At 29.7% G+C, this 17,109-nt stretch overlaps 1 protein-coding gene across 3 annotated transcripts; it reads left to right on the top strand.

Moving 5' to 3' along the window:
• The first annotated feature begins 11,671 nt into the window (after positions 1-11,671).
• Positions 11,672-16,894, top strand: LOC114410302. Of its 3 annotated transcripts, none has more exons than XM_028374194.1 (4): positions 11,672-11,972; positions 14,387-14,890; positions 15,859-16,005; positions 16,478-16,894. In XM_028374194.1, exons 1-4 carry the CDS (start codon positions 11,868-11,870, stop codon positions 16,565-16,567), a joined length of 846 nt encoding a protein of 281 aa, XP_028229995.1. In that variant the 5' UTR covers positions 11,672-11,867; the 3' UTR covers positions 16,568-16,894. The 3 variants fall into 3 exon arrangements, with proteins under 3 accessions (XP_028229995.1, XP_028229996.1, XP_028229994.1); XM_028374195.1 differs by lacking the exon at positions 11,672-11,972 and adding an exon at positions 12,394-12,781; XM_028374193.1 differs by lacking the exon at positions 11,672-11,972 and adding an exon at positions 12,812-12,953.
• The last annotated feature ends 215 nt before the right edge of the window (positions 16,895-17,109 follow it).

Here is a 17,109-nt window from a genome sequence, read left to right on the forward strand (position 1 = left end):
AAATTTTATTTATTTCTTCTATCAAACATCACGGACGTTTCTTACTAAAATCGAATACTCAAATTAAATAGATTTTTTTTTACACGTGAACAAAATAAATTTTATACCATCATGTGAATCTTTTATATTTATCTTAATCTCAAATTAATATTTTTAAATTATATTTTATCTTAGTTTTTAAAATTGCAACATATAATTGTTTGTCACTAATCTCGGCTAGAAAGTCAAATGTTAAACATGCAATGCAATGTCTTAACACCATATTATTTAAGAAAACAATAGTATATTTATTGTTTATTATATAAAATCATAAGAAATAGTTAGCATTTTTTCTTGTCGAGTAATTAAAAGTATTTAATAGAGTATATTAAAATATATTTTTACTAACCTTGTAAGAAATTCAGAAATATTTGTAAGACTCTAAAAATAATTACAAAAAAGTGCAAATAAGTAAAAGCTAATATTTCTTATAAATTGACCTATACATATCAATGATGGATCCACGTGTTGTACTATGGGTAATTGCACCCACTAACATTATACCATTAGTAAATATAATGTGTATGTATTTTTTTTTCTTCAAGAAAGAAATCGTACTAAGATATCAACTCACATACATTATTTAATTAACTGACTTAGACTTTTTTATTATAAAATATGTATGTAAATTATAAATTATTTATATAATATGAAATGTAGTGGAAAAAATATTTTATAATTAAGTATTGTGCTTGTAAATTTATTTCTAGTTTCATTATTCTTACTCAATTAGATATTTTTCTCCTTCTCTTCTTTAAATGTGTACAAAATATATATTTTTATTTTTATTTGTATCTTAATTTTTTTAACAGCCTAACTCTTTTAATATGCTCTATTTTACTCTTTTTTAAATTAAATATCAATCATATTTTAAGAAATTATTATCAATAGCTACAAATAATCTAATATCAAAACTTAAATTCTTTGTCATAAATCCAAAGTCCAATTTATATATTTAAATATATTTATTTACTAGGAATTTTAATTATAATTCAATTTAAATATTGAAAACTAATTTTTATTATTTTAATTTTAATTATATATAAAAATATCATATTTATAATACACCAACTGAAATATTAATTTATATATATATATATATATAATTATTATCATGATAACTTAAAATTTCTAGATTGTCATTTGTATCCAAGTGCCATTGTAGCAATGCTCAATAATGGGTCAGCATCATGTGCATTACGAGTAGCTTTTCAATTTTTTTTATTTTTTTGACAGCAAGCTTTTCAATTTTTATTCATGAAAAAAATATGCCGAATTGTTACCCCTCCGGCAGGAAAAAAACATTTGTTAGTTTTGTTCCTTATTTAATTTTTTAATTTTTAAAATTATAGAAATTATGTATTTTAGACTTTAGTCATTGTTTAACGGCTGTTGAGCGACTACAAACACGTAGGAATTAAAATCCAAAAATTTAAATAGAGATTAAAATACAAATATTTTATTTTAAAGGAATAAATTATGCTTGTATATTTTTTATAATAAATTACATTCTCCCTTTTTTTTTATATTGGTCCTTAGTATCCACTCAAGGGGACCAAGTCCGGTATGATAAATAAAGATATTAAGAGTGATCAACGGTCAGGTTCGGGTTCAAAAACCCAAATCGCATTGACCCGTTAGTTTCTATAACAGATCCATTTTTGCCTTATATGGTCTTTCGGGTTTTTCCGGTCCGGTTTGACCTTGGTTGGATTTCAATCGGGTCAAATGGATTTAATCAGGTGTGAGTGATCAATTTTTTTGTCTGTTTTTAAAAATAAATAAAAAATAGTTTTCCAGTTTTCACGAGCAAAACCTTTACTGAAAGTTTGATGATTTACTTAGCATGAAAAATTGTTTAAGGTTGATGTAAGTAAAGAATTATAAGGAAAAACAAATTATATGTATGATTTGAAGAAATTTAATTATGATTAAACGCTAATTGAAAAGGTAAATTTGATGGTTGTTGAAATTTTCTACAGTTTAACACAGAGCAATAATCATGTATATAAATAATTGATAAATATATTTTCTATTATAAATTTAAATGGAGCTTAAATATATTTTTTATTTTATATACGTAGAGGTGTCAAAATAAGTAAATTCAAACTTACCATGAATTAAGGTTTAAAATGAACAATCTAATTCAACTCACTTGTGGTGAGCCAAGAAGATCCTAATCCACCTCAACCCACCAATAAACCCACCACATTAGTGGATTGGGTGAGTTAACTCACTAAATTAAAAAAATGTATAAATAAGATAATAATAATGTTTTTCTTTTAAATAAAATCATTTTTTTTCATCTAGTCATTCAATGATTCAAATGATTCTATTACAAATATAAATATAAAAATAAACAGTAGCACTGTAAATTAGTAAAAGAAATAATCTCATACATATTACTAAGGCTTTTACACCATTAGTCAAACCTTAATGGTATGATTTATTCAACTGATATGATGTTTTTTTTCATCATTCCAACTCATATAATATGCCTTTTATATACAAAAAATTGTGTTTAAAGTTATTTGTAAATAATATTTTAAACATAATTAATACCATCATATAACTCGATATCTTTAGGGGAAATATTAGAAAAGTGATACATAAATTATTTTTGTTTCCTTTTTAATTTTTCTTTGGAAAAGAAACATTTAAATAAAATCTCTCAAAATTGGGGATAATGATAATTCGTGTTTCTGATAATTAACATAATCACTGTTAGTTTTTTAGAGAAGACAGTTGTGTTTTTTTCCCGGATAATAATAATAATAATAATAATAATGATATAAGTTTCACAATAAATTACAAAATATTTTAAAATAAATTAACGTTATATTTATGTATTTATTTAAGAGATATTTCTAATAAATAGATGTTTTTTTTTCTAAAAAAATGGATTAAATAATTAAAATTCAAGAATCCTGAACTGACCTAACTCACAAAGTCTTGTATACTTTTTAATCCTATAAGCTTTTTTTTTCACATAAACCTTTTGATCCAATGAACTTTTTAAACCCTAGCATGCATACATTAATAATATGTTTGGGGTGGTAATGAGATGAGCCAAAATTAATTTTCATTTCACACTAAATGTGAAGCAACATATTATTCCTATGGAAAAATTATGGTGATACCTTAGTTTTGAGATAGCCATCCTGTTTTTTAAAGGTATATAAATATGTTATAAATTAAGTGTGTGTTTGATTTATTGACAACATGCACTTCAAGATTGTTGAACAAACAAATATGTGAGAAATAGCTTTATTGGGGTAATTGAACAAAAAAACAAAGTGTCTATTTAAATTGACATGATAAAATTAATTTTGAATGAAATTAATTTTACATAATTACTGTATAATTTGTATGCATCATAATTGATTCAAACATATAAAATCTGATTAAAATTAAGGTCAAACCAACCTCACCATGATTTTAAAAATTATCCAAATAGACAGTAATTAAGTTGGATGAAATGAATAATTTTTAACAGCTCTATCCATGATAATGATTCTTGGAGCTAGCCTTTCTATTCACCCATGTCATATCAGTGCTGAGCTCCAAAGCGTGAGTTCCAGTTTGGGCCAGGAGAGAAGGAGCCCATTTACTAGAACAATTCCGATGACAACTTGTCTATTAGAGTATGAGATGGTCCCCTCCACCTGCTCTCTCTTTCACACACACACACCCATACTTGTTTTGTCTTTTCCTCTTTTGATCTTTTCTACTTTCATAATTCCTTCCCTTATAGGCGTGAATATGGGCCCTATTGACAAGACACTCCTTGCGTTCATTTGTCTATTAAGGAAAGAATTTCTAAGCTTAATTAAGTAAAATCTTCAATGTTCAAAGATTAATCAGCTTATGCTTCATGCGTGCATAATTAGATTAGTTGATTCACGAGTCAGTGATTTGAGCTGTCAAGCAAGTTGGGGTGGTGAAATAACGTGTATAGTAGTATTTCATTAAGTAAGAGGATAGCTGAAATAGTAGTGTATAAGATGCTTAATTAGCACACATAAACAAAAGATTGACCAAATTCATTTTATTTCCTTTTGCTAAGTCACCTGGTTCCGGTAAATTAATTAATCGCTCTCTGCCGTGATTCTTCAAAACTACAATCTCAAATTGTTTATTCTCGTTTTGATTCCATAAATTCAGTAGCACAAACCATGGCTTTGAGATTCTACACCACTGGCCATTGGCCAAAGCACAAAAGAACTAAGCACGTTTTCCACCCATACAGGTTGTAAGCACAAGCCACAAAGTGAACCAATTTCCACAAAAAAGTTTATTTGCACTTGGCGGAATCAACAGAATTTTTGTTCATTAATTCTATGTCCGTAACACACAATGCATCTGCCAAAATGAATGCCCCCACGCGTAGTGAAGCCATCAGAACAAACAAAAGTGTTTTGCTCTGAAATGGACATCTCAAATTAGCTTTGTTTTGTTCTAGGTGATGGTATTTATTGGTACCAAGCTAAGAGGCTTTTTTCTTCTTTTTTCACATGACACATAGATAGGTTCCTAGAGAGTTCCTTTCCTTAAATTTCCTATTTTCTAATAATGTGGGACTTTAAGATTATAGTACCCTCCTATTTTAGCCATGTTCAGGTGAACATCCCATGTCTCCTCATTGCTACAAAAAGAAGAGCATAATAAAAACACCATTCTCTCTGAATTTTAACTTTTAAAAGAGTGGTTTGAAATTCCTCGCACACTTTTTCATCCGTTTACTTTACAGCCTAGTTTGAGTAGTTTTATATTCCCCCACAGCTATTTTATAAAGTTGACTTTAACGTATACGAGTAAATTAAAGCGCCAAGGAAAGGAACTGGACTTGTGCTACAAGGTAACACTTATTTTGTCTCAATAATAATTTGGGTTAACTAAGTTATCAAAATGAAATACTTAAGAAAGGAAAGAAGTAATTAATCTCCTTAAACTTTACCTCTTTTATAAGTAGCCATTTTAAACTTTAATTTTATCTTAATTCATCCTTAAATTTTATTTCTCATTTGTGAATTGATATTATGAACTTTAAATTTACTCCAAGTGATCCTTGAACTTCTATTTTTTTTAAATAGACACTTTAAAATTTAATTATATTCCAGTAAATTTATAAAAAAATATATTATTTTTATTGCAGTTAGTTATTTTCTATCAAATTAGAGTAAAATTATTTGTCTTAAATAGTAATCACCAATTAATCTTTTTCTTATTTTGTTACATATTATTTCTTCATGTATTAAAATATAATAAAAATATGAATTTAGGAAAAAATAAAATATTAAAAAACAATAAAAAATACTTTATTCAGTTTTTTTTTATAAATTCTATCACGTTTTAATGTTTGGAAAGTAATTTATAAAAAAACTAATGATGTTTAAAGTACACTTTCAAAGGGAAAAGAGTACTTAAACTCTTTTTTTTCCTTTATAAAAATAGGGATTACGTACTCTTTCACCTTGAAAAATTATACTAAGTTTAGGTGTGCGAAGGCTTTCCAATGTTTACAAATTACAATCATACTCATAAATAGCACATCAAAATAGGGTGAGTTGAAGAAATAATAACTTTAAATGATTTCAAATCTTACTATACTTGATGACATTGAGGTACAAAATGTTCTAATTAAGCTATTTTATTTTTATATCATATTTTACAATATTTTCTAGTATTTTTTTTTATCATGACATATATTTTATCTGATATATTTTTTTTATTTATTAAAAAAATATTAAATATATGAATGTGAATAATTTTTCATTCAAAAGTTTCTCCTCAATAAGAAATTTAGAACCATTGTTAAATATGAAAAAAAATCAAATAATTGATATATAAATGTAATAAATACACAACTTTTTTTTTTATCAATTATAATAATTCTATCCAATTTTAACTCACAGAATTGTCTTTCATTAAAAAAATATATGTTTGAAAAAAAAACTCAGCTACAATGAGTTATTTGAGTGTAAAATTCATTTTTATCAAAACCTTTGGTACTTTTTCGTAACAAACATTTTCATACATTTATCGTTTCTTTATATACTAATTTAGTACACACATAATTTAATTCTAGTATATTGTTAGCGTAGGAAATTATAAAATTTAAAAAGACTTGTTGAATAAAATATTAATATAAAATTAGATACCTCTATACAAAAAATTTACTCCTATGTCAAAATTAAATTCTAAAGTTGTACGGGTTGACATTCTTCCGTTCTGCATTGCACCGAGTTAATGGGAAATTGTTTGAATCAACCTTTCATTTGGTAAGCTTCAACTCACAATAAAATATGGAGTTTTACTTGTAGAATTTCTTATTTTTATTTTCAGTCGCAAATTAATGTTTCTTAAACTCAAATTTGTGAATGTGAACGAATAGAACACGCCACATCGAAAGAGAATTTGAATAATCTGATCAAACTGGAACACAGAATCTATCATCTTTAATTTCATGGTTTAGAGATAATAATATAAAAATGATACGACATTTTTTTAAAATTCTTCATCAATTACTATATTCAGAAAATAACTTAATTAATTTGACCTGTGCGATAAGTATCTAGGTTACAATTGCTTGTTTAATTTATTTATTTTTGGGGAGGCTAAGAACCCTCTTGTTATATTTTTACGTCTGCACACGCGTGATCAACATGAAGCTCACCCTACCTTCGTTCACTTTCCCTCCACAAGCATCGCTACTGCGAGCTATTACTGACGATAGAAATGCTTTAATTTTTATGATTTTTTAAATTCTAATGTAGATCTGTTCATTATTGGACATGTAAAGGGAATTCCGATGTATATCTGTTCATTGCTTATAAGGTGTTTGATAAAATATTCTTTAATCAAATTGTTTCTTTTGTTTATCCTGGATGTGATCGGAGAGAATTCGATAAAGATGGTTCTCAAACTGTTCTCATTTGGGCTTTGTAATGAAGTCGAATGACATCATTTTACTTTATCTTTTTAACACAATTTCTATTTAAAAGTTAAATTGTAATTATACATTACTTTTAAGCAAATAATTAAGGGGGTCAACTAATTAAGACTTAATTAGGCAATCAATTTTAAGCAAATAAAGATTTAAGCATGATCATCATTCCAATAAGAGGTCGACCATTTAAGACCAAAGTGTGGTTGTCACTATAATAGGAAGTATACCATTGAAGACTTAATTAGACAACCAATTAAGTAAATAAAGAACTAGGTGTGGTCCCGTCTCATAAGAGGTCATCCATTTAAAACATGGGCAACCAACTAATCAAACAAAAACTTAGGTGTGGTCATCATCGCATTTAATGAAAAAGGGTCTTCCTATATCCTTTAGCTCACTTCACATTTTAAACTCAAGTTAGAAGTATGTAGAACATACCGAGCTCTAAGCCAATCTCAGGTCCATCATGAGCCGAGTACAAATTCTAGGTTAAATATTCAACTCTTGGGTTGATCTTAGGTCCATTGTGGGACAAGCTTTATATAGGTTAACCTTGTATTAGGTTGATCTCAAGTTCATCATGGGTCAAGTTTGAGCTTTAGACCAGATAATTAACTATCAGGTTGACTTTAGGTTCAAAGTTGGTCGAGCTCTATGTGGATTAACCTTATTTTAGGTTGACCTTCTATCCTTAGGCAAGACCTTTGTTTTGGGGTAAGTAAAACTTGAAGCACTCAATCATAATGTTCGATATAAGGATGACTTAGTAGTTGGAGTGACTACTTGGAAAAGAAGAACTAGTGTAAAGGGCAACCCACAAGGACATAATTGTTTGTTGAATCTAGTGTTAACTTCCTATACACCGAGGAAAAAATGCAAAACACAATTTGAACTAGATTGGACATGGTCAATCTTCAAGATGATCTCTAAAGTTCTTCTTAAGCTGGAACAAAAGTAAATAGATCCTTAATAACACATTTTTCCAACAACTAAGTATTATATAATAGTTTAATATTCACACATTATCAATATAATTTTTTTCAACACAAACTATTCTAAAAACATTTTAAGCATGAATTTAAATTGATTATTATAAAAGTAAATAAGTTTAACATACATCAATATATGTTATTAAATTATAATATAAATGCATATTAATTAAATTCTTTTACATGGGATTTTATTACTTTGATTCACACCTACAATACTTTTTAATTATTTTTTAGCTACCATAATTTTAACATTTCAAAATCAAATTGTTTACATTATCAATACATGTATTATTTATTCTAAATGTAAATTATATTTTTGGTTTCTTTGTTCTTTGTTGCAATTTTTACTTTTATTTCCTATTTTTGTAGCATTTTTGGTTTTTATACTTTTTCCTTATTAATAATTTTAGTCATTGTTATCAAGTAATAATGTTAATTCATGATGCAACAATTTGTTTGACAATTTAATGACTTGTCACGTCATCAAGAAGTCTATCATGAACAATCATGTATAATTTTTTGGATAAATTAAATTAGAATAAAACTACAAAAGATTGTCTCGTCAAACTCCTCAATGACGTAACAAATTGGACTATCAACGTGGTTGTCATGTCATCGGTTAATGTTATTTCTTGACAATATAAACTAATAAAAATGATTAACAGGAAAAAAAAGGTATAAGAACTAAAAAAATATTATAAAAGTTTTATTTAGGAACTAAAAATGAAACTTATAAAAAAATAAGTATCAAAAGGACAATTAACCTTATTATAAAATATAATGGATGACAAACACTAAATTAAAGAGTGAAATATTAAATTTTTATTACACTGAGTAAATAATTATGTGCAATGTTGGATGTTAAATATTGTGTTGTAATAGTCATCATGATAGAAAAGTAAATATTAAATATAATATAGGCAGTTTATTGCTTGTTTAATTTATAGGCAGCATATTGCCTATGCCTTTTTGGATTTATAGATACTAAATAATTGTTTTTTAAGAAAATAGAATTAATTAACTAGTCATGGTTGGTTAAAAGTGAATAATTAATATTATGTAACACATGCGAACTTGTACATGATAAAAAAATCAATGCAACATTTAGAGGGAAAGTTTTTTTTATGTGAAAATGAAAAAATAAATATTGATCGTTAAATTTTAGGATAAATAACCTATTTAGTCCTTGAAAGATCACCTCAGTGATAATTTCATCCTTAAAATATGAAAATAACTAATTTAGTCTTGAAATATGTAAAATGTGCAACGATTTAGTCATGTTGTTAACCATGAATTGTTAGAGTTAACATGAGTACACATGTGACTTTTGTTGACTACATAGCAATTCCAATCATGCATATGTTCATCCATGCCAGTGCATAGAAATATGGAATAAATTGTCAACATGAATATTATTTTTTACTGCCTCAATGTTCCTTCTTTATTATTATCATTGTAACAACTCCTTACCTTTCCCCTTTAAAGCTTATTCTTCACCTTCTCCCGTTAAGAGTAATGGTTCCCATCATTGGCTTTTATGTGTCTACTATTCTTGTGTGATTGTGTGGTCTGCTTGAATGGGTGATGGGTCGGACTCAACAAAAGCTACAAATTCAAAGAAAATGAAAAGGGCATGATAGTATTCAACAAGATGAATGTGAGTCTTCTACCTTTATCTGGATGCAATAGTGGTAATGTTGTTTACAATTATTGCGAGAGGAAGGTTGTGATTTGAACTTCAAAAATTATTAAGAACTTAGGGAAGTTGTTATACATATGTCAATTGCCAAAAGGTGGGGATTTTTAGTTTGAATTTGTATGGTTCCCGATATCTCTACAACCATGTTAACCCTACATAAGTGTAAACAACCATATATTAGAATATAAAACCTAGCAGCAAACTGACAAATTGGTCTTTATACTATGCCACTTAAGGTCAAACTGATCTTTAAACATCACAACTAACTAACAAACTAGTCTATGACATACATTGTATATAGTAAATGCAATCCAAATAGTAGACATGCATGCTTGCTATAATAGCTAACAATGTTGCCTTCTGGATGTTAGACTTAAAGTTCCAACCCAATTGGTTGTAATCCCCTAAATCTTCAAGTAGCAAAGTCAAAAGTCACTTACAATTATGTTTGTCTTCAATATCAATAATAACATACGAAACAACAAAAATTCCTAGAAGGCTTTGCTTTTGTCTTCAAATCCTATATCTTACGGTGTGGATGAAACTAGGAGGTTGCATTTTGTCTTTAAACAATGACAAAGAAAGCATCATCAAGATGAGTATGGAGGTGGTTAATGTTTACTTATTCCTTTGTAGAGAGCGAGAAGGAGAAACATTCCTCACTTTGTTCTCAATTGTGCATGGTAACAAATGACCATTCCCCGAATGTTTACAATAATAGATAAAAAAGGCAAGCTTATTGGTGTCAATTTGGTTTTGCTTACTTAGCAATCGTGTGTCATCAAACTTTCACACAGGAGTGTCTTGTCACCAACAAGTGTAACATGTGCACTCACGTTATCTTTAATGATTTAGGGATTATTTTTATTTTTTTGTATAAAAAAGTTTAGGCAAGTTAAATCTCCGAGCTTATCAAGGTCAAGACATGTTTCAAGATTCCAGAAGCACTTACATAAATACTTACAAATTATTCACCATCAAGATACTCACATCCACAACGAGAATCAAACACAGGTTTTTATGAGATATGAGTCAATTCCTTATCAATGAAATCAATCTTTGTTGACAATGACTCAAATTTATTGTAGAACTAAATTGTTACACATTTTACAATTTTTAAGACTAAATTGATATTTTCATCTTCAAGGATGAAATTATTAGAAATGTAATATTTCAATGACTAAATATGTCATTTATCATAAATTTTATTATAAATAACTAATTTTTTTAATAAAATAAAAAACGAAAACTAAAACACATAAATCATGTAAAATTTTAAAAAAGTCAAGTAATGTTATAAATTAGCCTCCTGGTATTAAATTTTGACTTGAACATAAATTGTGTGGCCTAACTTTACTTTCTCTTAATCTTATGCTAAAAGTAGCCTTCACACAAAGTATCACAAAGTATATATTCACTGAATTAGAGTATAATTTATATATCACTATTTATCTATTGTGTGGTATGATTAATAAATAATTTTATTTTTTAAATATGTGATTACAATATTGATTATAATTTGTGTATATAAAAAATATCTATTAAAAGATGTTAATTTCTTAAATAAATTTTAATATTTCAAAAATTAATTTTTAACGGGTGATAAAAAAAAAGATTTATACATTACAGTCCTTGTGCGTTGGGATGGATGTATGCCGACGGCTAAACTGGCCGACTGTTGCCCTGACTGATGAGTGAGGATAACTGTTACGTTCACAGTTCATCCCCCACCATCTCCTCCACCATCACCATTATGTTCACACTTCACTGCCATTGGCTTGGTGCAACTCACCTTCCTCTGCGATTCGCAATTATAAATTATATTATATTATTCATTAAAACCAATGCCCTTTTCCATTTTTCTTTAAAAAGGGCTTGACAAGAAACATGATTGGGGACACTGCATTATAAAATGGTTCTGTCCTTTTCCTACTTTGTCCTTATTTAATACTTTCTTCTCACATCATATATTTCCAAAGTCCTGCAACTATACCATAATTATTGCCGTAGTTACTTCCCATTTCTCTTCATATAAATACTTTATTGCTTTGTCCTAAATAAATAAAATCATCAAAGCTCAAACCCCTCTACTCAAACCACTCTGTTTCTCTTGCTCTGCTATTACCCTGTTTCCTGTGGAACAAATTTCCATCTAGCTCTCCTCCGAATTAGGTTTTGTTCTGGAGAAATGTATGCAGAGACTGGTCTTCTCTTCCCATATTTGAACAACATCTCTCACGGCCTTCATCAGCTCGAGGAGTACTGCAAAACCCAGAAGTCCAATGCTTCAATGGTATCTTTCTATTTCTCTCTTAGTATCCTACTGTCTCTGCTCCCTCTTCTGTTTCTGCTCTGTTTATCTACATTTGTTTGATTTTATTTTCTACTTACATCGAATAAATTTCTAAGCTTTCTTTTCTTTCTTTCCCCGCTATTTCTTCCTTACTCCGAATGGTCCCTATTCATTTCTTTGGAGTAAATGGGGCTACAAAAAATGGGTTGCTTTGTATTATGGAATTAAACTTAGTTTTTTTTTTATTTATATGTTGTTGATGTCGTAATTTGCACGTAGATATTTGTTTCACGCATTTCAGATATTTTGAAAATTTCTTCCTCTTTTAGTTTATTATTTGGTGGTCTTTCCTTGATTGATAATATAAAGCTAAAGAAGAAAAACTGACAACCAAACATTTCCAAACTTAATATGTGCTTTTCTCATTTGAGTTTTGCTTCCTCCTTTCTTTATGAATGTTTTCTCTAATTAATACCACTAGTGGATACAACTGTAGTTGGATTCATTCGCTGGATCTGAAAAAGTATGAGAAAAGGAAATAAAAAAGGGTATAAAAGGAAAGTGTTTTCTTTGTGATGGTTTCGTCATGTATAATCTTTCTTCCTATTGTTTCAAGTTTCTAGTGTGAACTCTCGGTGGAGTTTGTCTTTTTGCGCCGCACTGAAGAGGGAGATTAAAGAGAAAAAAGACTTTTTATTCGCTTTTCTTCTTTATATTAAGGCAAAAGGGTAAAGGAACGGGGTTTGTTAATGCTCAACTTAATCATTTCCTCATGGTATTTGTCGGGCACTAAATATAACTCTAGAAAGGTTACTTCTATTTCTGCTCCTGTTACATTTAAATAAGTGGTTAAAATAGGTTGTTTTCATGTGGTGTGGTTTTCTGTTTTGGTCACTGAAATTTCAAACAAAATTTGAGGGGATAGTGCCTTGTAATCAGGGAAGGTGCACCTTGACTAGCCCACCTTGTGGTTTTTTCAAAGTAAGCCCATCCATCATAAGCATAGGGATTTATAATGATATTGCTTGCAGCATAGCTTTAAATAATTGACAAAGATAGGATTCGAACCTTTGCTGCTTTGGATATTTTGATGTGTGAATATTCGTTCTTCAATTATTTGCTTTCAACTGACTTCCTTATATATACTAATTTAATCATGAGAAGGAAAATAGTGATCCATATTCTCCAGTTGAGTTATAATCATGAGTATTCTGGACTGTGTGGTGCTAGTTTCACTGTTTCAGCTGTTAAAACCCAGATTTTCTTTCAAAGTCAGGTTTTGGATTGACGCATGAGCTTTGAATTTGAAACCATCTATTGAATTCCAACCCGAATCTATGCAGAACTTCCTTTTTATGTGAATTGTGAAGGTTCTACTGAATATGTATTGGCACCTATCATTTACAGCAAGGCTTCTGCTTTGTAGCATGAATATGGGCATACGATCTTTGCTACTGTATATGGAATTTGGTTTGTACTGAAATTAAAGAAAAGTCATTTTCTTTTGTTATCTCTTTATCATTTAACCTGCAATATGCACTATTCTGAAAATAAGTACTCGAGTCAATTTACTATACTGGGGAATCTTACATATTTCTTAGAATGTGCTTGAAACTCTCGTAAGCCCTTGCTCAAGTCTCTTACTGACATATAGCTTTTTCTGTCAACTCACTGTCTCAGATTGATTCTCTCTCTTTTTTTTTTTTGTTTTTTCTCTTTCTAAAAAAGTTGAGGATAATCCCATCCATAAACCGTGTTTTGGTTGGATGACCATGATATGCAATTGGAATCTTTTGCCATTCTAAGAAATTTATAATGTGTCAGTTGCTTTAAGAATCACTTTACTTGATGGAATCATGCAAATATCATCATGAATACTTTTGGCAACTGGCATCAATGATGTCAGGAATATTATCATAGAGCAACTTCTCGACACTACTAAGTTAAACATGATAACCAATTGGAAGCAAGCCTTACATGCTCTAAACAATTGACTACTGGATATAGATTATAGACTCAACATTGAAGTGTTGTTGACAAATCTGTTTTCTGAGGGTGCAGAGTATGGGAGAGGGAAGTGTAAATCATTGTAACCCATACCGCATCCGGAATTGACATATTGTGATGTGTCCATTCCTTTATTTGTTTCATTACAATTATTAATTTTAATACAATACGATTATTTCATATTTGCCTGTAATAGTTAATTGTATGTGCTGAGTGCTATTCAACATCTTTTCTGTTTTTTTGTTCTAAAGCCAACATTCTGTTTTCACTTACTAGTTGTTGCATTGGTTTTACATTATTTTTTTTTATCATTATTGGGCTCTACAATTAAAGTTAATTTCATTTCTATAGCTGTATTACATCTTTTTGATTACGTTACCGTTTATTTCCCCATGTCTTTAATGCAGGATGACCTTGTTCAGTCTTCTGTCATGTCAGAGTATGATTTGGCAGCAGAGGGAGATCTGTTCAAAGCTCCTGAACCTATTATTGAAGAGCCAATCATGGATATGGATCCCATGACAGCCACCATCTCCATGATATCTTGTGGGGAAGATGTCTCCTCACAGGGACTAAAATCCACTGATATTGATATTCTTCAAAATGATCAGTTTCTGCATGAGGTGTTCTATGAATGTGAAAAGGATCTCTTAGAAAAGGCAGCAATAGAGCCACCATTCTCTGAGATTCTGGAAATCAAGGTTCCTCTTCTGAACATTGATGAGAACACAATTCAAGAAAACAAGCTGCTTCCTGACATGCAATTAGCAAAGAGTGTCAGCTCAGGAAGTTTGAGCTCAATGGACTGGATGCGTGGAGCTGCAATGAAGCCTTCTTTCATTGATATCCCTGCAATAGATTTCAATGCAGATTATGGCATGCGGAGATCATTTAGCGAAGGAGATATAAAGGTTTGCCTACACCTCTTTGTATATACATTGTGTCTCATGCTTTTTTTATTTTTATAAATTTAATTAAATCACCATGAAATTTAGCTGCATCTATTGAAGCTATAAAGGTAACAGTTTAAGGATGTGTAAAGGTCATCTTTTTTACTACACAGCAGTGGGAGCAACTTTGCCTTGAAGTTAGAAGTGTTGATGTTTTCAGAATTCAGCTTCTTTCCTTGACTTGTTTAGAGTGATAGCTAAAAATTTGATCGCTATGATAACTACCTTACCAAGGAATAACATTGATAATAAGTATTGGACTCTGTCAGAATCTTTGTTCACCTCGATGAAGAGAGAATTCACTACCTTTTGAACTCAATTAAGAACAAAGATTCACCTTTATCATGTATCATCTGATATTGTTAAGTCTCAAGATTTAAGCAGTATAGAGATGAAAAAGAAAGGAATGATGAAATGACCTGAACCTGATTGCTAAATTAGAAATAACAAATTTGACAGTCTTTTCTTATAATACCTAATGTATTTAAAATATTGCTTTTGTCAAAATCTGTTAGTTTAAATGTCTCAAATTCGAAATCTGCTTGTTATCTGAAATCAAAAGTTCAGAAGACACCAAATTTTTCTTCAGAGAATGATTCCTTTTGTCATGTTTCATGTATCCATATGATTGACTTGTTTCTTGCTATACTGGAAATGCTACTCCTTTAATGAACCTGCAATGTAATTAAATATCTGTTACTTAATCTGCCCTTATCTGAAGTCATGTCTTTTCAAACGTCCCCTCCCTTTTACATTCAGAAATGGGATACTTAATCCAGCAAATTATGCTTTCTTATGTGGGATCAAAACCAATTTCTGTTTTAAATACTTCCTAGTTATTTATTCCTTTAGTTAGCATGAATAAACTCACCAAAATCTTGTGATTTACTCAAAACTATACTGGATTATTGATACTGTTTTTGTGACAGACTCTTGGTAATGGTAACATGAACATCGTCCAATCACCCCTTGAGAGGCCCTTGCTTATCAGCAACTGCACCAGTGAGGAACGCTTTCAAAAGCTCTCAAGATACAGGAATAAGAGGACAAAGAGGAATTTTGGGAGGAAAATCAAGGTAATTATAGGTTTACCATCCCTCTAACACGTGAGAGTTTCACATGAATTATGAATAGAAAGCCTTGAAAATTCCACATGAATTATGAATAGAAAGCATTATTTGGTTAATGCTTTCTACCTAGAACATGGCATTCGTCTTTGTCTTCTGTTCTCAAGAGTTTCTAGAATTTGTTTTCTTCAATTCCTTTTAAGGTTGCGAATATGTCATGGATGAGTAGTCTATTTTATAAATGTTCATCATTCATTACCTCCACTCTTGAAGCTTCGGAATGTGACATCATCCATTCTTCTTGTTTTACAATATTAATGCAGTGAAATGCAGCTTCACTAATAATGCATAATCCTTTGAAATGCTTTTAAGTTGTTAAGTATGGCATCAACAGTAATTTCTTACGCAACCTAGTTTTATTGTTGCTATTTTCAGCCAAAACAAATTCCGAAATCAGCTGATGATATGCTTTTTTTTTCAGTATGCTTGCAGGAAGGCTCTTGCTGACAGTCAGCCAAGAATCCGTGGGAGATTTGCAAGGACTGAAGAGTCTGATGTCAAGAGGGAATGAATGACTTATAACTGATTTAGTAGGAAGAAAGTAGAGTTGAGTAGCTATATCTGATCAAGCTATATGGAAAAACTCAGCAGTAATATGTGATTAGAACTTATGTGGGGATTCTCTGTATGCTTGAGCAGATATTTGCTGAATAAACCAGGCCCCAAACTTCTTGGGGTAGTTCATCTCTTATCTATTGTATTAACGTCCCTATAGACGGAAATAACCTTCCAGATATGTATATAGGTTTGTTGAATAATGGAAAGAAAAAGAAAGGATTTTACTATGTTCATATATATGATGAAATGACAAGGTAACATCAATAATTTCGTTCTCTAATGTCAATTTTAGTTTTAATTTAGTTATTCATTTTTGTGTTCTCTAACTTCAATTTTCATTTTAACAATGTTTTACTATTGCTTTTGTTTTGAAACGTTTTTGGCTTTGGCTCTAAGTTAATTTAGTCTTCTGCAAAACGTTTTAGTCTAATAGTGGCACAGCGGTGGAGGAAGAGGCCTTTAACTAAGGACCTGTTTTGATAAGCTTATCCATAA

Source organism: Glycine soja, chromosome 4 (genome assembly GCF_004193775.1).
Source record: "Glycine soja cultivar W05 chromosome 4, ASM419377v2, whole genome shotgun sequence".
Lineage (NCBI taxonomy): Eukaryota > Viridiplantae > Streptophyta > Magnoliopsida > Fabales > Fabaceae > Glycine > Glycine soja.

Excerpts from the sequence above, each read along its gene's own strand:
- LOC114410302 (XM_028374193.1), top strand. The coding sequence starts at position 12,840 with ATGTGGTGTGGTTTTCTGTTTTGGTCACTGAAATTTCAAACAAAATTT. Across the intron at positions 14,891-15,858 it reads TTAGCGAAGGAGATATAAAG|ACTCTTGGTAATGGTAACAT; the intron begins GTTTGCCTACAC and ends TTTTTGTGACAG. Across the intron at positions 16,006-16,477 it reads ATTTTGGGAGGAAAATCAAG|TATGCTTGCAGGAAGGCTCT; the intron begins GTAATTATAGGT and ends TTTTTTTTTCAG.